This window comes from Rana temporaria, chromosome 9, assembly GCF_905171775.1.
Source record: "Rana temporaria chromosome 9, aRanTem1.1, whole genome shotgun sequence".
NCBI lineage: Eukaryota > Metazoa > Chordata > Amphibia > Anura > Ranidae > Rana > Rana temporaria.
The window spans coordinates 127,678,138-127,701,017 of NC_053497.1; the positions used below are offsets into that span (position 1 = coordinate 127,678,138).

Consider the following 22,880-nt stretch of genomic DNA (forward strand, 5'->3'; position numbering starts at 1 on the left):
TCCTGGTAGGGTTCCCCTTCCATGGAGGACGACTCTTCGGAGAAGACCTAGATAAATACATTCAGACCATTTCAAACGGCAAGAGTACTCTCTTGCCAACTAAGAAGAAGGTTCAGGGACCTGCGTTTAAACGACAGTATTCCCCTGGGCAGGGGCCCTCTAATACCAAGCAGTATCACGGCCTCCTGCAAAACAAACTTCGGCTTCAACAGCAGATCACAAGGACAGGCTGTTAGAGGCAAAGGCAGTGGTTTCGCAAACAGCAAAACCAGCCCCCAAGCCAACCTTATGAAGGGGCGCCCCCACCCACGAAGGTGGGGGGAAGGCTGCGACTCTTTTCGAGATTTGGGAAGCCAGCATTCCCGACGAGTGGGTACGGTCTTCCGTGGCCACAGGCTACAAATTAGATTCCTAAGGTTTCCTCCTCCTCATTTCCAGAGTCGAGGATTCCAAACGATCCGGAGAAAGGGAGCCGCATTAAGATCGGCTTAGATCATCTACTTTCCCAGGAAGTAATAGTAGAGGTACCAGTCCTGGAACAGGGACTGGGTTTCTACTCCAACCTATTCATCATCCCTCCAATGGAGATGTCAGGCCAATTTTGGACCTAAAGATGGTAAATGCATATCTAAAATCCGCTCATTTCGGATGGAATCCGTGCGGTCAGCAGCTGCCACACTCCAAAGGACGACTTCATGGCGTCCATAGACATAAAGGATGCCTACCTTCATGTTCCAATTTATCAGCCACATCAAAGATATCTACGCTTCATGGTGGCTTCGCGTCATTCCAATTCGTGGCGCTTCCCTTCGGGTTGGCTACGGCCCCCCGGGTGTTCACGAAGTCCTAGCTCCAATCCTAGCCAAGCTAAGGATCCAAGGGTCACGATCTAGCATACCTGGACGACCTCCTAGTCATAGACCACTCGTCTCCCGGCTTGGAGCGAGCAGTGGCCCTCACGGTCCAATACCTCGAGAGGTTCGGCTGGGTCCTAAACGAGAAAAGTCAGCTTCCAGCCCACAAGGCAGTTGGAATATCTCGGCATGAGATTAGACACAGAACAACAAGAGTGTTCCTACCTCTGAGGAAGGTAAGCCATCAAGGTTAATCCTACTGGTTCTAAGCAAGAAAGAACCGACTATTCGCCTATGTATGAGGTACTAGGCAAGATGGTGGCCACATTCGAGGCGGTACCATACGCCCAGAGCCACACTCGCATCCTACAGGCAGCCATCCTGTCAGCATGGAGCAGAAGGCCACAGGCCTTGGATATCCCGTTGCCGCTCTCATCAAGAGTCCGACAAAGTCTGTGTTGGTGGTTAGACCTCTCAGAACTACTGAAGGGGAAGTCTTTCAGCCCAGTGGCTTGGAAGATAGTGACCACAGACGCCAGCCTGACGGGCTGGGGAGCAATTTGGATGGTTGCACTCGCCAAGGTACTTGGGCAAAGCCAGAGAAGCAGTTACCCATCAACATCTTGGAGCTCAGAGCTGCTCGACTAGCCCTCAGGGCTTGGACGTCAAAATTGCAGGGGTTCCCGGTGAGAATTCAATCAGACAATGCCACGGCCGTGGCATACATAAATCACCAAGGGGGAACCAGGAGTCAAGCCGCTCAGAGAGAGTGTGCTTGATTCTCCTATGGGCAGAGGCTCATGTGCCCTGCATATCGGCAATATTCATTCCAGGAGTGGACAACTTTCAGGCGGACTTCTTAAGCCGCCAGACTCTATGGCCGGGGGAATGGTCTCTGCATCCACAGTCTTTCAAGCACTCTGCCAAAGTAGGAGTGCCGGACGTGGATATCATGGCATCGAGACTCAACAAGAACTAGACAGGTTCATATCCCGTCAAGGGATCCGATGGCCTGCGGAACCGATGCGTTGGTTTGCCCTTGGCATCAGTTCAAACTTCTTTATGCGTTTCCCCCGCTCCAGTTACTACCCCGCCTGCTGCGCAGGATCCGGGTGGAGCACATACCAGTCATCCTGGTAGCTCCAGCATGGCCCAGAAGGGCATGGTACTCACTAATCTTAAGGATGGTAGTGGGAGACCCTGGACTCTTCCTCTACGGCCAGACCTGCTATCGCAAGGTCCGATCCTCCACCCTGCCTTACGGCATCTAAATTTGACGGCCTGGAAGCTGAATCCCTGATTCTCAGGGGTAGAGGTCTGTCTCAGAAGTAATCTCTACCCTAATCAGAGCCAGGAAACCGGTCTCTAGGGTGATTTATTACAGGGTCTGGAAGGCCTATGTAGGCTGGTGTGAGTCCAAGCGATGGCTTTCCTCGCAAATTTACCATCGATAGAGTTTAAGTTTTCTCCAGCTAGGAGTGGATAAAGGATTGGCATTAAGCACAATCAAAGGACAGATTTCTGCTCTGTCAGTGTGGTTTCAGCGCTGGCCACCCACTCGCTGGTTAAGACCTTCCTTCAAGGGGTCTTACGTATTAGACCTCCAGTTAAATCCCCGCTTTGTCCGTGGGATTTAAATCTTGTTCTGTCAAGTTTACAGAAACAACCGTTTGAGCCGTTGGCTGATATTCCTTTGGTTCTACTGACAAGGAAGTTAGTATTTTTGGTTGCCATAGTTTCCGCAAGAAGAGTTTCGGAGCTGGCAGCCTTATCCTGTAAGGAACCATATCTTGTTTTCATAAGGACAGGTCGTTCTCCGCCCTCATCCTTCCTTCCTACCGAAGGTCATATCCAGTTTTCATTTGAACCAGGATTTGGTATTACCATCCTTCTTCCCTAAACCTACTTCCAGAAAGGAAGGGTTGCTGCATACCTTGGATATTGTCAGGGCCATGAAGGCCTATCTTAAAGCTACAAAGAAGATCCGAAAACAGATGTGCTGTTCATTCTACCGGATGGGCCCAAGAAGGGGCAGGCAGCTGCAAAGTCCACCATTTCTAGGTGGATTAAGCAATTAATCACTCAGGCCTACGGCTTGAAAGGGTTGCCTCCTCCAGTATCATTAAAGGCTCATTCTACTAGAGCCATGGGCGCCTCCTGGGCAGCACACCACCAGATCTCTATGGCTCAAGTTTGCAAGGCGGCAACCTGGTCTTCTGTCCACACGTTTACAAAATTCTACAAGTTGGACGTAAGAAGGAATACTGATACTGCCTTCGGGCAGGCAGTGCTGCAGGCTGCAGTTTGAGACCCTCGGATTCCGGGGGCTCCTCTTTTTTGAGTTAAATTTAAAATTTAAGATTATTTTTCTCAACTAAGTTGGATTTATTATGATTTGAGTATATCTCTAAATTAAATCCTTTTGTCTTGGAGATGTTCTCCCTCCCCTCATTGTAAGCATTGCTTTGGGACATCCCATATAGTAATGAATGCCGCTCTGTGTCCCGTGATGTACGATAAAGAAAAAGAGATTTTTAATACAGCTTACCTGTAAAATCTTTTTCTTGGAGTACATCACGGGACACAGAGCTCCCACCCCTCTTTTTTGAGGACCATTTTGGGAGGCATACTGCTTGCTACAAAACTGAGGTACTCCTCCTATGGGAGGGGGTTATATAGGGAGGGGCATTTCCTGTTTGAGATTGCCAGTGTCTACACCTATATATATATATATATATATATATATATATATATATATATATATATATATATATTAATATAAATTAATATATTATCCTAGTTATTCCCCAAAGAGGAGGTGAGCGGTATTCCCACATCTAAATGCGAATAATCCAACAGATCTTTCTCCCAAGTAGATCTAGGGCAGGGCAACCTGGGGGGGCCCAGCTGTTGTGGAACTAAATTTCCCATGAGGCATTGCAAGGCTGGCAGCTACAATTACTCCCAGAGGCATGATGGGACTTCAGCTGGAGGGCCCCAGGTTGCCTACCCCTGATCTAGGGATTACTAGGGCTCTCTGCTTAGTTCCCATGTCCCTGCCTCCCCAGCAGTGGCGTAGTGGCAGAAAGAATGTGCTAGGTACGTTTTGGTGCGTGAGCATTTTATTTTTATTTTATTTTTTCTCATTTCAATGGCCATAATAAATTAACGCACATGCGTAAACACACCTCAACGTGTTAAAGGCGTTAGACGTTTTATTCTACCAAAACACTGCTGGCAGGAGGAGAGAGCAAAAATGTCCAGTGTGCATGAGGTCTCAGATGCAAACATAGATAACATGGTATTTTTTAGAAAAAAATAGTAGTTGCTTGATGCAGCATGTTTTAGAAATCCATTTGGAGTTTAGATCTACTTTGCATAGAAAACCTTCTTCTGAAACGTGTTCCAATTTGAAGATTCTCTACGCTTCTTCTTGGCACAACTTATTTTTTAATTCTCCCTCTTTCAGTTCTGGTGTTAATGGTCACTAGGAATAATACCGAGGCTGCCTATAAATGGGTAATTTCTCCCTTTTTTTTTTTTTTTTTTTAAACCAGCGAGCCGATTGAAGGAAAAAAAATGCACATATTTTCCCCATCCACACAAGTGAAGTGAATGGAGGAATCGTCTCTGCTGTGCTATTGTATTCAGAAAGCACTGATCAGCGTTGCAGCCGATGATCATATAGAAAATTTCCAACAATTCACGTTCAACAGAAGTTGAACGTTAGATTGGCTTCTGACGAGCAGGAACAGGATAAGAAAAAACAAAAAAACAGAGGGCGCCTCCAGGTTAAACGTTTAAGAAGCTTTTTTAATACACAGACAACAGTGTTAACTTCCATACTGGATTTTAAGATTTTATAATGTAAGTTAACTTGATCAATGCTGAGGGGGGCGGGTAGAAGGGACGTCGATCCGGGCTGTTTGTTTTGCTGGTTTTGCTCTCGGGTATCTCTCCTAAGCCAGTCGGTCCTTTTGCTGTAAAAACAGCTGGTCCGGAGGGATAGTGGAAACGAGGCCCGGAGCTCAGCGTAGGCCGCGGTGACGTCACCAAATGCGACGACGTTTCAAAGCTGGCGCCGTCGGATGACTTAGCGCGATTCTTTCTCAAGCATGGGGAGATGAGCGTGGAAAAAAGTCTATTTGTAAGTGTACAGACGAGCGCCATCTTGTGGAGGGAAAAAAGGAACTGATCCTACTTTTTAGAAAAATCACATGAAATACTGCACGCTCAGGACTGGCATATGGGCATGTTTCCAGTGACAATAAATAAATAAAAGCATGTTTATATATATATATATATATATATATATATATATATATATATATATATATATATATATATAATTTTTTGTCTTTGGAATACCTTGGGATATACAGGAATACCAATGATAAATAAAATAAAAACAACTAAAACTCTTCTCTTAAAAATTATATGTGTGTGGATATTTAATATATTAAACAGAAAATTGGTGAAAAATAGGGCTGAAATTTAAAAATATATATATATATATATATATATATATATATATATCAAGGATAGTATGTATATTAAATCTAAATTAAAAATTAGGGAAAATTAAGGTTAGACTTTAATTTAATAAAGAATATCAAGGATAATATATATTTAGATTTAAATAATGCATTTAGGGGTCATTTTAGAAGATGTATTAATACATTATGATTGGTTCCATGCAACTTTGTTTGTGCACTCCGGGGAACCTCGCACACATATGTACAGTAGGAAAAATGTTTTTATAGCAAATATTATTTCATATATTCATATAGCAAAATATTTATATAAAAAACATGTCCATGTAGAAACATAAATATATCCATACATAAACATTTATAAAAATGTTATAAAAGAGGACCATATTAGTGGGTGGGGTTAAGAAAAATAGAATATATGGATGGACTTATCAAATAAGTTAAAGAAGAGTGGAAATTTCCAACATTTCAGTCATACCACCTGGCGAGAGGGTTTCCAAAGTGTAAATCCAGTATGTCTCGCGTTCACATAGTTTAAAAAACCTTTCAGCCTCAGTAAGGTTTTTAGGGATCTGCTCTAATATCCATACTTCAAGTTTATCAGTGAAGCCCTTTGGAATTTGGCAAAATGTTGGGGAACGCTGTGTTTATCTATACCGCCTTCTATTTTTCTGCGATGTTGACCGTACCTTTTGCCTAAGTGGGCGAATCGTGCGGCACACGTAGAGCAAATGGCAAGGGCAACGAAGGCAGTAGACGACGTGATCAGAAGAACAGTTGTAAAATTCATTGAAGGTGTACATTTTTCCTTTTTCAGTGAAATTTTTTTTGTTTTACAAAGCTGCACATTTTTGCATAGGGCTTTTTTACACTGAAACATGCCTAACAAAGGTATTAAGCAGGACTGATGCAATTGATTGGAGGAAATAGATTTTAGTTTACTTGGAGCTATTTTATTTTTTATATTAGGCGCTCTCCTATATGTTACTTTAGGCAATTTTGGCAGTATGGTTTTGAGGTGTATATCCTCCAGAAGGATGGGCCAATGTTTTTTTATAATAAGTTCCATCTTTTTGTGATCTCGGTGGAACCTAGTAATAAAATGGGCCGAATGATCAGAATTGAGAGGCTTTTTTCTCTCTTTGAGGGGGTCCTGTGCATATTGAGTATATGCCTCTTTTATTAAGGATTCAGGGTACCCCTTTTCCCGTAGTTTCTTAGTCAGTGTCTCGCTTTGTTCAACGATGGTAGTGGTACAGTTTCGCCGTAACCGGCAAAATTGGCCCCTCGGTATATTGTTTTTCCATTTTAGATAGTGGCAACTTTTGAAATGTAAAAGTGAGTTGCCTGCAGTGGGTTTAGAGTAGTTTCTAGCGTGAATGGTGTTGTCTAAATGGTATAGTTCCAGATCCAGAAATGCCAGTCTATCTGGGTCTGTGACAAAGGTAAAATTTAAACTATAATCATTAGTATTGCAATATTGGACAAAATCTTCACAATCACTTTGTGTGCCACTCCATATGATGATAATATCATCTATGTATCTGCCATAGAAAACTAAATTTTTAGCATGGGGGTTGTTATTCCAGATATGCCCATCTTCTCATAAGCCCATGGATAGATTTGCATAGGAGGGTGCAAAATTAGCGCCCATGGCTGTGCCTTTTTGCTGTAAATAAAATTGACCATCAAAGGAAAAATAATTATGTGTTGGGCAATAATCAGTACAGTCCAGAATGAAAGATGCCTGTCTGGTATTGATATAAGGGTTTTGAGATAGAGTGGGGACCTTTTGATTGGTATGGGTAAAAGGAAGATTTAGCTTTTAAAGTGGAATGAACTATAGGCGGTGATGTGAGAGGGTATTGTGTGAGATTTTCTAATTGGTCTTGTGTGCATTCACTATATAATTCTTCCAATAAGCGTTTTTGGGACAATCAGCTCATCACAGAACAGTGTCTCTCCCTCCAAGACCCATCGCATCACTCATCATTCCCAGGTTCATTCATTTTATTTTTATTTTATTTTTGTCATTTTATATTTTTTGAATTTTCTTTTATTTTTTGTAACAAGGATTCATCACTTATTCAGCGGACTTTTTCTCTACCCATGTGTTACTAATTTGCAGCGCCACAATTTCCTTTGTTGGACGAGCAGGAACAGCCATGGATTGAAATTTCGATCCATCTCTACCCAGCCTAAATCTCCCTAGCACTGATGCAGCAATAGAAACCTGACTGAGGCTCTAACTCATCAACACTTATTCCAAAACGTAAAAAAATATTGGGCTAGATTCAGGTAGATTGTCGCATTGTTACGGCGGCGTAGCGTATCGTATTTACGCTACGCCGCCGTAAGTAAGTGAGGCAAGTGCTGTATTCACAAAGCACTTGCCTCCTAAGTTGCGGCGTAGCGTAAATGGGGACGGCGTAAGCGCACCTAATTCAAATGTGGATGAGGGGGGCGTGTTTTATGTAAATGGATGGTGACCCAAAGTGATTGACGTTTTTTACGAACGGCGCTTGCGCCGTCCGTGTACATATCCCAGTGTGCATTGCTCCAAAGTACGCCGCAAGGACGTATTGGTTTCGACGTGAACGTAAATTACGTCCAGCCCTATTCGCGAACGACTTGCGCAAACGACGTAAAAAATTCAAAATTCGACGCCCATTCTTAACATTGTGTACGCCTCATAGAAGCAGGAGCAACGTTACGCGGGAAAAGCCTTACACAAACGACGTAAAAAATTCTGCCGGGCGAACGTACGTTTGTGAATCGGCGTATCTAGGTAATTTGCATATTCTACGCCGAAAACGACGGAAGCGCCACCTAGCGGCCAGCGTAAATATGCACCCTAAGATACGACAGTGTAAGAGACTTGCGCCAGTCGGATCTTAGGCTAATTTCGGCGTATCTAGCTTTCTGAATAAAGAAAGAAGATACGCCGGCGCAGCTTTGAATTTACACGGCAGTATCTATAGATACGCCGGCGTAAATCAATGCTGAATCTAGGCCATAGTATTTGACACTTTTTTTAAAGCGGTGGTTCACCCTGCAGAACAACATTTCAGCATAAAATTCGGCATAGTAGCGCGAGCTACAGTATGCCTGTCCTAATTTTTTTATCCCCGTACTCACAGTGTAATCGTACATAGACGATTCTGTCTGCCGCGGGGAATGGGCGTTCCTAGCAAGAGGGAGGGTGATTGACGGCCGGCTCTGGCAAGTCACGCTCCCCGAAGACAGCCGGAGTAGGTCTCGGCTCTTCACGGCGCCTGCGCACAGGCTATGCGCAGGCGCCGTGAAGAGCCAAGCCTATTTCGGCTATTTCCGGAGAAGCGTGACGTGCCAGGGCCGGCCGTCAATCACCTTCCCTCTTCATAGGAACGCCCATTCCCCGGAATCTTCAATATCCAATTGCACAGTGAGTACGGGGATAAAAAAATACAGACAGGCATACTGTAGCTCGCGCTACTATGCCGAATTTAATGCTAGAGGGAATTTTTTTTTTTTTTTTTTTAAATAGGGTGAACCCCCGCTTTAAGTATAGTGCTTATTTTGAATACTTTGCCTTTGTCTGCTTTTCCACATTTTAAACTAGTGTCATGGAGTTATACTAAGTACAATATATACACATTCAGAAATCCTTTTGTGCTGAAAGAATACTGTGTTTATGAAATGATAGTACAGTGAAAGCCTTTTGGAGCTTATACTGCAGTGACATCTAGTGGCAAAATATCAACATTGCAATTGTCCATTTGCAGCATAAATAATTGTCTTCTAGGGATTCTTAAGGCTTTATGGGGGAAAAAAAAGTCCGTAGCTACAAATACTTTAGCTGCTGACTTTTACAAGTACAATTTTTTTTTTCACATTTATTTCAAATCAAATTTTAAAAGCAATTTCCCAAATGGAAATGTCAAATTTGAGAATTTAAGGTTGAAAAACGAATGTCCATTTGACCCCACTAATGATTCGGAAATCGAACATTCTTTAAAGAGATTTTTTTTTTTTAACAATGTTTTACTAGTGTATAATCGGCTCTATTTACTATTGAAAAGTGAATGATTTGTGCACCTATATGACCAGGTATTGTAGACTAATATAAGCCAATGCTAAAGTTAAATCTATACAATGTGACTACTGTCCTTCCTAGAACAAAGTTATTGCATACTGTTGCATCTTCTTATGCCGCGTACACACCATCACTTTATGTGATGAAAAAAAACGACGTTTTTAAAAACGTCACTTTAAATGACCGTGTGTCGGGGAAAACGTTGTTTTATGCCTTGTGAAAAACGACAAAAAAAAATTGAAGCATGCTTCAATTTTATGTGTCGTTTTTCAAAACGTTGTTTTTTACTTCACAGAAATTGACCGTGTGTAGCAAAAAACGACGTTTTTACACCCGCCCATCCCCAGAAGCTAGTTATGAAGCGAGCTTCAATGGAAAAACGTGGTGAACGTAACCTCGCTTTGCTAGAGCATTGTGAAAAAACGTTGGTGTGTAGGCAACGTCGTCTTCGAAAATTGAAGTTTCAAAAACTTCGTTTTTTACTTTACAGAAAATGTCGTTTTTTTTTTCATCACATAAAGTGATGGTGTGTATGCGGCATTAGTTCCAAAATTCTCATTGTACATGTTTTCTATTTTACTTATAGGAACAGTCCTACTCAACAAATATCCAGCATCCATGCTGGCCCCAAGGTTTTACCAAACCAGTAACATTTGGAGATGTTTACGAGTCCCCATGCACATCTAGCGAGAAGCCTTCAACCTATGACCCCTCGGTGGAGATGACCATTTCCGGCAGTGGAGATGCTGACCAGTGCAGGCAGCAAGTGAACAAACTCTTCCAGTTCAGCGACTGTCCGTTTTCCTCCTGCTCCTTCGATAAAATCTTCCAGCCGAAAGTATCTGGAAAATTTATTGTAAGTTTTTTTTAAAAGCTGTGTTGCATATACATATTTATATCTTTGGTTTGTTTCTATGTTCATCCTCGCTTTTTGTAAAGAATATACAGTCTGAAATGAAAGGAACTCCCCTCTGAGGTAGTTGCCAGCAGAACCGATGTCCCCATTGGAAAATGTATTTAATTTTAGCTAGATTTTTCCTGATTGTGACATCTGTAAAATACTAATTTACAATTAGTTTACTGTTCCCTCTCTGACCCAGTGCCATGGTCACCATAGTAGAAAGTGATATTGCAGCTCCTAAATGGGGTCAAAGAGAGGCAGATGTTCTATCACTTTCCCAATCCATCAAAATGCTAGCGGAGTTACACCATTAACCTGTTCCGAGTTGGACTGTTGCTTTGAATTGAACCAGCAGATAAGTGTTTAGACTTGTATTACCAGGATAATGGTACTGCATTGTACGTACATTAGTTTCCATAGTGCTACCTTGCCCTGTGTTTACCTATCTTTATGGCTATGGCCATATACGTTAATGATTTTGTTACTTATTATGGAAAGATCAGTAATGACCCGTTCTGCTGTTTTTTTTTACCCTCCACACTCCTCTTCTATGCATACACACCGCAGTCATACCCTTTGCACTCCTTCTTGCACTTTTGAGATGCATTGTCACTCTTCTACTGTACATACTTCCATGTCCTACCATTTACACTCCTGCCTCCACGCATACTGCCTACTGTCATACCCTCTGCACTCCTTTCCTACACATACTACCCACTGTTGTACCCTTTTGCAGTCCTCTCCTGCCACCTGTCTATCGCCATAGGTTCATGCATGTGGGGGATGCACAGTGGCTGCGTTTGATGGGCACAGTGGTTGCAATTGATGATTTTTATTTATTTTTTTCTTGTTTGTTTGCACCCTTCCCATAAAAAATTGAGCACCAGCCGCCACTGCTCCTACACGTACTGCCTGCTGTCATACCCATTGCATTCCTCTCCTACACGTACTACCCAATGTCGTACCCTCTGCAGTCGTCTCCTACACCTACTACCCAATGTCGTACCCTTTGCACTCCTTTCCTACACATACTGCCCACTGTCATACCCTTTGGAGTCCTGTACTACGCATACTATCCACTGTCATAACCTTTACTACATATGCTGCGCACGGTCATATCCCCCGCACTACTTTCCTACACTTACTGCCTGCTGTCATACCCTCTATGCTCCTCTCTTGAATATGCCTCCCTCTGTCATACCCTCTGCAGTCCTGTCCTACACATACTGCCCACTGTCATACCCTGTACTTCTCTCATACATTTACTGCCTGCTGTGGCAGAGGAATGAGGAGGGGGGCCGAGCTTCACTGCGGCACCGTCTCCAGAAGTGGGGAAGGGGACCTGTCAAAAGCAGGACTCCGCTTTAAGTTCTATCTGTTGCTTTGTTGTCCGTTTCTGTGCCTGGGTAAATATTAAGAGCTGTTTGATCTACCCATTCGAGATTAGGAAAACTGTACATGAAAGGATCCTTTCTTAAATTAGTTTTATGCAAATAGTCCGCTCTAATCTCAAGCCAAAGTCTTGTGTTCTTGGCAAACAGGTATACCCATTCATTACTGAGGTATACACTCAGCAATGCTAAAATGTCTTGTATGTCTCTCTATGGGTGGCAAGATCTCCCATGCAATAATCCTTCCCTCGGCAAGTCAACCCACTCCCCACAGTGCTGGACCCACATGTGAGCTCGTTGCTCCCTCGTTGGGGGGGGGGGGGGCACAAACGGGGAAAAAAAAAACAATTGCAGCCTCACTGTGCCCATCAAATGCAGTCACTGTGTCCATCAAATGCAGTCACTGTGTCCATCAAATGCAGCCACTGTGCCATCAATTGTCACCACTGTGCCATGCCATCAAACGCAGCCACTGTGCCATGCCATCAAACGCAGCCACTGTGCCATGCCATCAAACGCAGCCACTGTGCCATCAATTGTCACCACTGTGCCATGCCATCAAACGCAGCCACTGTGCCATGCCATCAAACGCAGCCACTGTGCCATCAATTGTCGCCACTGTGCCATGCCATCAAACTCCGCCACTGTGCCCATTGATGTCGCCACTGTGCCCATTGATGTCGCCACTGTGCCCTGTATAATGCCCCCCCTTCCCCCCCGCCTGGCACTTACCTTTCTGGCGGTCAGCCATCCTCCTTCCACGTCCCATGATGTCTTCTCCCGCCCTCGATGATGCTTCAGCCAATCAGGTTACCGGTAACCAGAACCGGTGAACCTGATTGGCTGAGACGCCTGTCAGTCTTATCTAAGGAACAAACCACCCGTTCGTCCCTTAGATAAGTCCTCCTCCTAACTTCTTGAAAACCAATGCAGAACTCAAAGCCCTGCATTGGACATTAGGATGCTGAGGAACAGTCCACTGCTGGAGCACCAGCTGCCGTGGGAGCGGAGGATCAGGTAAGTAATGCTGCTTTTCTCATCCCTAGACCAAACTAAACATTAAGGGGCAGATCCACAAAGATCTGCCCCTACCGCCATGACTTACTTGTCCTTGGTTCGAATCCTGAAAGTCTATCTCTGGCGGCGTAACGGCGCGTAATTCAAATCGGCGATTAGGGGGCGTGTTTCATTTAAATGAAGCGCGTCCCCACGCCGAATGAACTGCGCATGCGCCGTCCCTAAATTTCCCACCGTGCATTGCGCTAAATGCACGGCGGGAACATTTTTAACATAGACGTGAATTCCGTCAATCCCGATTCACGGACGACTTGCGCAAAAAAAAAAAATTCAAAATAAACGCGGGAACGACGGCCATACTTAACATGGCAAGTCTAACTATACGCAACGAAATACCAGCTTTAACTATACGCCGGAAAAAGCCGACTAGAGACGACGTAAGAGAATGCGACGGCCGCGCATACGTTCGTGGATCCTCGGAAATAGCTAATTTGCATACCCGACGTGGAAAACGACGTGAACGCCACCCAGCGGACTCCGAAGTATTGCATCTAAGATCCGAAGGCGTACGAAGCCGTACGCCTGTCGGATCTAACACAGATGTCGTTGTATCTTGGTTTGAGGATTCAAACCAAAGATACGACGCGGGAAATTTGAAAGTCAAGGGAGGATTTTTTATTTTTTATTCCCTGGAGTCTGGCTGTAACACCGCTCGCTGTTACCGCCTACTTTCAGTTCTTGTGTTCTTTATTACCATAGAAAAGCAGGAAAGTATGCTAGAATAAAACCTACACAAAATGCCAGTCCAAATCTTCTACCTGGTGTATTAAAGTAACCGTGTCAAGGCAGAATTCTAAAGGCTGACTCTGCTGACCCCTTTCTGAAAATGCTATTTGCTTGGCTGTCATGCTGGGGAACCAATAATGGGGATTATGAAAAGTCACTAGGTTCTGGGTAAATATTGAAGCAATAGATGCATAACAGCTTTGATGAAGGCTTCTTAGCCAAAACACGTCAGCGTATAGCCTGTGTCCATGTAACCAATAAAGTACTTTTATTCAAGAACATCCAAGTTGCCAGCCCTTTTTGATTCAAATAGATGCAGAATAACAGCCAGGAAACTAGCATTTTCAGAAGGAGAGGGCCATCTATAGCAGCTGATGTATTTAAGAACAGCAATAAATTGCACCTGCTATTGTCCTACTGTGGCCAACATATAATAAAAATTAAGGTCATCTGCTTGCTTTCATTTATCGCTATACAAGTATTTTTCCAAGACGTTTCAGATATATTTTAACTTTCCGTCAGCTGGTACATGTGGGAACTGGCATTTACTGGTACCGGTGCTACTAGGCCAACATTTGCCATATGTTTATTACAAGTCCCACATGCAACTTGTTACCAAGCGGTGCCAGCTCAGATGCCTGTTATGGAGAAAATCTAAGGCAAGCTTTGGGCCTTTACAGCCTATTGTCACTTTAAAATAATGACAGGCAAAGTATATGAAGCTGAATGCATGTGGTGAAAGGAATCAATACATTTATTATTTTATTAATTGTTTCAGGCATTTGCAGCATTTTACTACACCATCGACTACATAAAATCTGTGATGAAGATGCCAGTCAGTTCTCTGGAGGACCTGGATACCGCCACCAATGCCATCTGCTCCTCCACTTTTAGCGATGTGAGTCATGACAAACTGGAATACGCCAGCATTATCTTTTAACAATCTCATATTCATCAGTCGGTCAGCTTTATCGTTACAGCGCATCATGAAATTTGCTCTAAATCAATTAGTCATAGGAATTTCAAGCGGATTAATTCAAACAATAAATAGAGGCAGATGTCATTAAGTGCCGAGCATACACTTGGTAATATTTTAATAGCAATATACAGATTATACTCGCCAAATGCATGTTTTTTTATTTGATTGAGTCTTTGTTGAGTAACCTTTGAAATATCGTCTATATACTGCCTAGATCACATGCAAGCAGCTATTTTTAACCACTTGCTTACTGGACACTTAAACCCCCCTCCTGCCCAGACCAATTTTCAGCTTTCAGCGCTGTCGCACTTTGAATGACAATCGCACGGTCGGACAACACTGTACCCACAAATAGAGCTTTCTTTTGGTGGTATTTGATCACCTTTGCCCGTGGGGGCACGCAGCATGGCGATCGGTGATGCGGGATGTCAGTCTGACACCCTGCATCTCCGATCTCGGTAAAGAGCCTCCGACAGAGGCTCTTTACCACGTGATCAGCCGTGTCCAATCACGGCTGATCACGATGTAAACAGGAGGAGCCGTTGATGGCTCTTCCTCACTTGCGTCTGACAGACGCGAGTACAGGAGAGCCGATCGGCGTCTCTCCTGACAGGGGGGTTCGCTCTGATTGTTTATCAGCGCAGCCCCCCCTCGGATGCCCACACTGGACCACCAGGGAAGCCCACCCTGGACCACCAGGGAAAGGGAATAAGAAAAAAAAGTCGATAAAAAAAAAAAAAAAAGGCAGTAAAAAAGATGCCAATCAGTGCCCACAAATGGGCACTGACTGGCAACATGGATCCATCAGTGCCGCCTATGAGTGCCCATCAGTGCCGCCTATGAATACCCATCAGTGCCACATACCAGCGCCGCCTATCAGTGCCACCTCATCGGTGCCACCTCATCGGTGCCCATCAGTGCCGCCATATCAGTGCCCGTAATTGAAAGAGAAAACTTACTTATTTGCAAAAAAAATTAACAGAAAAAAATAAAAACGTATTATATAATTATATTTTGTTATAAAATTTTGCAAACAGTAATTTTTTCTCCTTCATTGATGTATGCTGATGGGCGGCACTGAGAAGGTGGCACTGATGGGTGGCACTGATGAGGCATTTATGGGTGGCACTGGCAGTAATGGGCACTGATGGGTGGCAGTGATGGGTACTGGGTGGCAGTGATGGTCACTGATGAGGCATTGATAGGTGGCACTGGTGGGCACTTGCAGGGGGTACTAGCAGGTGGTAATTGTAGGCACAGTGGAGGCTACTGTGCCTCCTTCCTCTTCGGGACCGATGTCCCTTTCACATAGGCCAGTGATCGGCTTTTTTTACTTGGATCTGTGATCACCCGAGTCTCAGTGACTGGGGTGATCACAGCGCGCGAAGGGGAGGATGTCTATTGACGTCCTCCCGGCATTTGGGGTCCACCCTGTAGCCGTTATTCGGCTATAGCGCGGGCACCAAGTGGTTAAAGAGCAAGACCGCCAAGGAAAAAAAAATGTTTTCAGTTGTGGGGGTGGTGCTTGTACAATTGCAGGGTTCTCATAGAAATTAGGAGAAAATGCAATGACGGCATGACTTTTCGGGGAAGCTATTCACTTCACCAGCTTGAGCTTTCACTAGTTCTTTTCAGTATCCACTAGAGGGAGTAAGATTTATAAAAAAATATTTAAAGCGTCTCCTAGAACAGTAGTTTCCAACCTCAGGCCTTGCATATGCCCAACAGGTCAAGTTTTCAGGATTTCGTTAACCTTTTAAAAAAAATAAAATGTGCAATATTTATTTTACTACCGTAGGAGCCTGGATGTATGTATATATGTATATATATATATATATATATATATATATATATATATATATATATATATATATATATATATATCACAACGATTCACAATCAATGTATTACAAAACCATATAAATCTTCAACAAAGTGCATGATCAACTAAACTTAAAAACACTCCACATTCCCAACATATTTAGTGAAAATCTGTAATGAAACTTAATTTAAAAACTTTGTCCACTTCAGTGCTCCACCACCAAAGTGCAAGCCAAAACCTTACCACATAAGACCTCCAATGAATGAAAGTCTTAGCGCTTATAGCCAATGTAAATGCCAATGAACAGCCTGCAACCTTGGTATCAACCACATAAGTGCCCATACTGATCTCAGCCATGGATAATGTGCAGCAAAAATCATGTAGAGGAAACAAACTGGCTCCATGGTATAATCTCATTTAAACTGCCAAATTTATTAATTAAAAAAAATGGTACTCTCAAACCAATCCAGAGACAAAACTTGTACAAATGCTTTGCTTGGCGAGTGTGATAACATTAGAGCTCAGCTGATGGCCAGCGCGTTTCGTCACCGATGTCCTCTTGATTGTGAATTTTGATGCTTACACACTTCAGTTTTACAAAATTTGTTTAAAGGGATAGCGCTACGCTATTTTTTTTCCCTTTTTTTTTTTTTTATATCCTTGTATTCCGACAACCTTAAGTGTGGCTTTCCTCTTTTTTGATTCACATACCTTTAAATTCAATTCTGTTTTTACACTTAGCTCAGAGTTTTACTAAACTAAAAACAGTTTGAAACCAGGGTCTTTAAGGGTGAATAACTTCACATGAAAAGCAACTGGAAAAGTTATTGATAGCTTGTTATTAACCACTTGCCGAACGCCGCACGACTATTTACGTAGACAGATTGGCATGGGCAGGCAGATTGGCGTACAGGTACATCCATTCAAATCTGCCACCCAGTGGGCCAAGTGCGGCCGCGTTTCCGGGAATCTCGATGTTCCCGGGAGTCCAGTGATTGCGATCGGCAAGGGCAGAACAGGGGGAATGCCTTTTGTAAACAAGGCATTTCCCTATTCTGCCTAGTAAAACTAATGACCGTTCTCCGTGATCAGGAACGGTCATCAGTGACGTTTCGCGTGTAGCCACACCCCCTAACAGTAAGAATCCCTTCGTAGGGAACACTTAACCCCTGCAGCGCCACCTAGTGGTTAACCCCTTCACCGCTAGTGTCAATTTTACAGTAATCAGTGCATTTTTATAGCACTGATCACTGTAAAAATGACTGGTCCCAAAATGGTGTCAGATGTGTCCGCCATATTGTCGCAGTCCCGATTTAAAAATGGCTGATCGCCGCCATAACTAGAAAAAATAAAAATGACATAAAACTGTCCCCTCTTTTGTAGACACTGTGGGCCAGATTCACAGACATTTACACTTGCGCCGCGTATCAGTGATACGCTACGCCGCCGTACCTTACCTGGCGGAATTTCGAATCCTCATCGATTTCGCGCTGTAAGTTACGGCGGCGTAGTGTATTTTTGGCGGCGGAATTCAAATCGGCGATTAGGGGGCGTGATTCATTTAAATGAAGCATGTCCCCGTGCCGATTGAACTGCGCATGCTCCGTTTTGAAATTTCCCGCCGTGCTTTGCGCGAAATGACGTCGCAACGACGTAATTTTTTTTAGCTTAGACATGAGTTACGTCCATCCCTATTCACGGACGACTTGCGCAAAAAAAAATAATGAAATTTCGACGCGGGAACGACAGCCATACTTAGCATGGCAAGTCTATCTATACGCCGCAAAATACCAGCTTTAACTATACGCCGGGAAAAGCCTACTAGCGACGACGTAAGAGAATGCGACGGCCGCGCGTACCTTCGTGGATCGACGGAAAAAGGTAATTTGCATACCCGACGCGGAAAACGAGGAAAACTCCACCCAGCGGGCACCGAAGTATTGCACCTAGGCGTACAAAGGCGTACGCCTGTCGGATCGAACCCAGATGCCATCGTATCTTGGTTTGAGGATTCAAACTAAAGATACGACGCGGGTAATTTGAAAGTACGCCGGCGTATCAGTAGATACGCCGGCGTACTCGCTATGTGGATCTGGCCCTATAACTTTTGCGCAAACTAATCAAACGCTTGTTGCGTTTTTACAAAAAATATGTAGAAGAATACGTATCGGTCTAAATTGTGGGGGGAAAAACTTTTTTTTTTTTTTTTACTATATAGATTTTTTTGGGGATATTTATTATAGAAAAAAGTAAAACATTTTTTTTTTTTTTTTAAATTGACGCATTTTTTTTTTTTTATAGCGCAAAAAATTCTAATCGTAGAGGTGATCAAATACCACCAAAAGAAAGCTCTATTTGTGGGAAAAAAGGGCGTCAATTTTATTTGGGAGCCACGTCGCGCGACTGCGCAATTGTCAGTTATAGCGACGCAGTGAGAAAAAGGGTGACCGCTCAAATAGACCAAAGAACTCTCTCACCAGATCCAAAACTCAGGGTGCCGGCAATGCAAAAACTGAAGAGGAAAACTAGGACAGCCGCACTCCAAAAAACGTTCATTTTTTATAAAAATTGGTCACAAACTTGACATGTCACAGCAAAAATTAGGAAAAATAATCTGACGCGTTTCACACTGTCACACAGTGCTTAATCATAGCTAATCGTATATAGCGACACAGTGCCGAATCGCAAAAAGTGGCCTGGTCTTTGAAGGAGTTAATATGTCCATAATCTGGGCACATATGCACTTTTAAAGCAGAACATCAGCAACCGACCTCTTTACAAAAGGGGGGGGGGGGTGTTACTGCTTGTGAGCCCTGTTTAGGGTGCGATTTATTCATTTGTACTGCCAGATAATACAGCTAATGTTGCAACTATGAGAGATGCGGCTCTCATACCATGAAGGGATCTTGACATGTAGCCACCCTCTCGTCTTCCTTTGTCCGTTCACAGAAGTCCACGTATTCTGGGCACAGGAAAGCTGTAGGTGAACAGAATGCAAGGTATTTTCTGAATGGACAAGGGAAGAGGAGGGGGCAAGTAAACAAAGGATCGCCCTTGTCCATTACAAAACCCCCTAAATTCATACAGTGATCCTGTGCTCAAATTATGCACCACAGCAATAATACTTTCAGGTACGCTGTCTATCATCAAAAATGTGGTGTAATATCGCGCTAAGTAAAAAAAATTTAAAATGTAAACCATGAAACGCCAGCAAGTGACATAATCAAGGAAAACGTGTATACAAAAATTAATTGTGCTAATCATGAACAATAAAGTGCAGTGCATAACCTGATCCACATGGCAAACTCGACGTGGAATTGCATGCAAATAAATGTGGAAAAAGTCCTTATGATATGATTACACAAATAGAAAATAAGGACTCCTCGCACATATATTTGCATGTAATTCCATGTCGTTTGTTTTTGCCATGTGGATCCGTTTATGCACTGCACTTTTATTGTTCATGATTGGAACAATTCATTTTTTGTATACGCTGTCTAACATGGGATAAAAACATTATTGTAGCAAAAATACGATTTGTGTAGTGAATGGCGAAACAATATGAAAAAATTGACTCCACAAAGCTGCCATTTTTTGTCACTTCAATTGTAATTTAACCGCTTGGGATCCGCGCTATAGTCAAATGACGGCTACAGCGCGGATCCGAAAATCCAAGTGGACGTCAATTGACGTCCGCCCCTTTGCGCGTTCCCCGCGCGCGCTCCAGAGCGCGCAGCGGGGAAACTCTGTGCTGGCCGTGTCCCTTGGACACAGACAATTACAGATCGCCGCGAACGGCCAATCAGAGTGGCCGTTTGCGATGCGATCTGTGCGGCCAATGAGAGATGATGTCATATGTAAACATATGAGATCATCTCTCATTGCCGTTTTACACAGAGACAGCGTCCTGTCTCTGGAGAGGAGACCGATCTGTGTCCCTTGTACATAGGGACATAGATCGGTCACCTCCCCCAATCACCCCCCCCTCCACCTACAGTTAGAACACAATGCAGGGAATACATTTAACCCCTTCCTCACCCCCTAGTGTTAACCCCTTCAATGCCAGTCACATTTATACTGTAATTAGTGCATATTTATTAGCACTGATCGCAGTATAAATGTGAATGGCGCCCTCTGTTAAAAAAAAAAAAAATGTGAATGGCGCCAATAATGTGTCAAAAGTGTCCGATGTGTCCGCCATAACGTCGCAGTCCCAATAAAAATCGCAGATCGCCGTAATTTCTAGTAAAAAAAATAAATAAGAAAAAATAATTCTGTCCCCTATTTTGTAGGCGCTATATCTTTTGCGCAAACCAGTCGCTTATTGCTTTTTTTTTTTTTTTTACCAACAATATGGTAGAAGAATACGTATCGGCCTAAACTGAGAAAAAAAATGTGTTTTTTTTTGTTTTTTTAAATTGGGATATTTATTATAGCAACAAGTAAAAAATATTGTATTTTTTTCAAAATTGTCGCTCTTTTTTGTTTATAGCGCAAAAAATAAAAACCGCACAGGCGATCAAATACCACCAAAAGAAAGCTCTATTTGTGGGGAAAAAAGGACGTCAATTTCGTTTGGGAGCCACGTCGCACGGCCACGCAATTGTTAGTTAAAGCGACGCAGTGCCGAAGGCTGAAATTTCACCTGGGCAGGAGGGGGGTATATGTGCCCAGTAAGCAAGTGGTTAAAGTAAGAAATTGAGCAATTGCAACACCCCTGACCCTGAGCTCACACTGGCGAGATGCAAATCCGGTGTGGGTTCCCACATCGCACCGGACTCACAGGCAGTTCACACTGCCCTATGCGAACCGCTGGGAGTGTCAATACAAAGTTAATGACACCCCCAGTTTGCATATTGGACAGGAATCGGATCACATAGGTGTGAACACCAATGCCATCCGATTCTGGTGCGGACAAAAAAGGGCGGTGCACGTGTGGTCCGAATGCAATGCAGATTCAGCCATGGCCAAATTCGCACAGACATCGCATGTGATCTGCACAGCAGTGCGGTGCGAATCTCATGCAATGTCTTGTATTGCTGCAGTGAGTATTTTTAGGCAGGCTTGTACATAATCAACACTAAAAACAATTATTTTAGAATGTTTTGAACAGCAGAATGCACTGTTGGTATACCTAGTTTTAGAGGTTGCTGCCCAACCAGGCACACCAAAGTGTATGTCAATAAGCCTTATTAGGATCAGAACTTCTTTTGTGTTGCGCTGCGTTTTATATAGTTATGTGTATTTCTCTCCCCTCTTATTTCTACAGCTGTCCAGCAAGAGTCCTTCATTTCTACAGAAACATCTGAGTGGATACTGTGCCACCGCTAATTTCATCTACCTGTTAACTAGTAAAGGCTACAAATTTGATAACAGCACTTTCCCCAACATCGCTTTTCAAAAGAAGGTAAAAAATCTCAACGTTATACCTGAGCTACCCCCTTCCCTCAACAGTTTTCTACATTTTGTTATCTTGCCATAAACCTGCATTCTATCTAAAGCTATATTTAGTAAATTTACGATAGTTTAAAACTGAATATTCAGAACCATGGGCATCCGCTGAAATTTTTTCAGAGGGGGGGGTGCTTCGGCAGCAGCGATACACAGCCGCATTTTACCCTTTCTTCGACCGCTAGCAAGGGTTAAAAGCGCCCCCCCACGTTAAAATGTAAAAACACCCCACTGTGCCCCCTGCATCTTTCAATATCTCTTTGTCACTACTGTGTACCCCCTCTCCACAACTGCACCTCTGGACCCCTTTACATTACACAGCACCTCACAGCTCTGGACCCCTTTACATTACATTACACAGCACCCCACAGCTCTGGACCCCTTTACATTACACAGCACCCCACAGCTCTGGACCCCTTTACATTACACAGCACCCCGCATCTCTGGATCCCTTTACATTACACAGCACCCTGCATCTCTGGATCCCTTTACACTACACAGCACCCTGCATCTCTGGATCCCTTTACATTACACAGCACCCTGCATCACTGGCCCCCTTTACATTACACAGCACCCTGCATCACTGGACCCCTTTACATTACACAGCACCCCTTTCCATTGACTGAAACACTACACTATATTGACAGTATATTTATTTCAGGTCTAAAAGAGGAACCTTTTGGAATGAGGGACAAATTGATTTGATTCCAGAAGAGGGACAGGCTATCTAAATAAGGGAAAACTAGAAACTATGCCGTAGGCTACAACTCTGTGTTGTGTTTGCTCTGCGTTTCCAGACTTGCTAAAAACACATCAGATAATAATCTATTGTTGCCTGTGGCAACAGATGTTGAAACAAACAAAGCACAGGCCTGGTAAACAATATCAAACGGTGCTCCCCTCCCTTTGTCCTCTGGCGCTCGTATCGTATGTCACGGAGCTGGGTCTGTGTGCAAGGTCCCGCCCCCCTAGTTCGGCATGTGTGATAGGCGGAACACTAGAAGACTATCAGACGAGCCGAACTAGGGGGGCGGGACCTTGCAAACAGACCCAGCTCCATGACATACAATACGAGCGCCGGAGGACAGAAGGGGAGCACTGCAGTCACCGC

The 22,880-nt window shown here is 43.6% G+C and overlaps 1 protein-coding gene across 1 annotated transcript in view; it reads left to right on the forward strand.

Moving 5' to 3' along the window:
- The window catches only part of ENTPD2 (ectonucleoside triphosphate diphosphohydrolase 2), an 80,634-nt gene that overhangs the window by 54,188 nt on the left and 3,566 nt on the right, over nucleotides 1-22,880 (forward strand). The window contains exons 6-8 of the mRNA XM_040324462.1: nucleotides 10,009-10,278; nucleotides 14,296-14,415; nucleotides 21,588-21,725. Of these exons, the coding sequence (XP_040180396.1) occupies nucleotides 10,009-10,278; nucleotides 14,296-14,415; nucleotides 21,588-21,725 (528 nt within the window). The remainder of the gene's footprint in view (nucleotides 1-10,008; nucleotides 10,279-14,295; nucleotides 14,416-21,587; nucleotides 21,726-22,880) is intronic.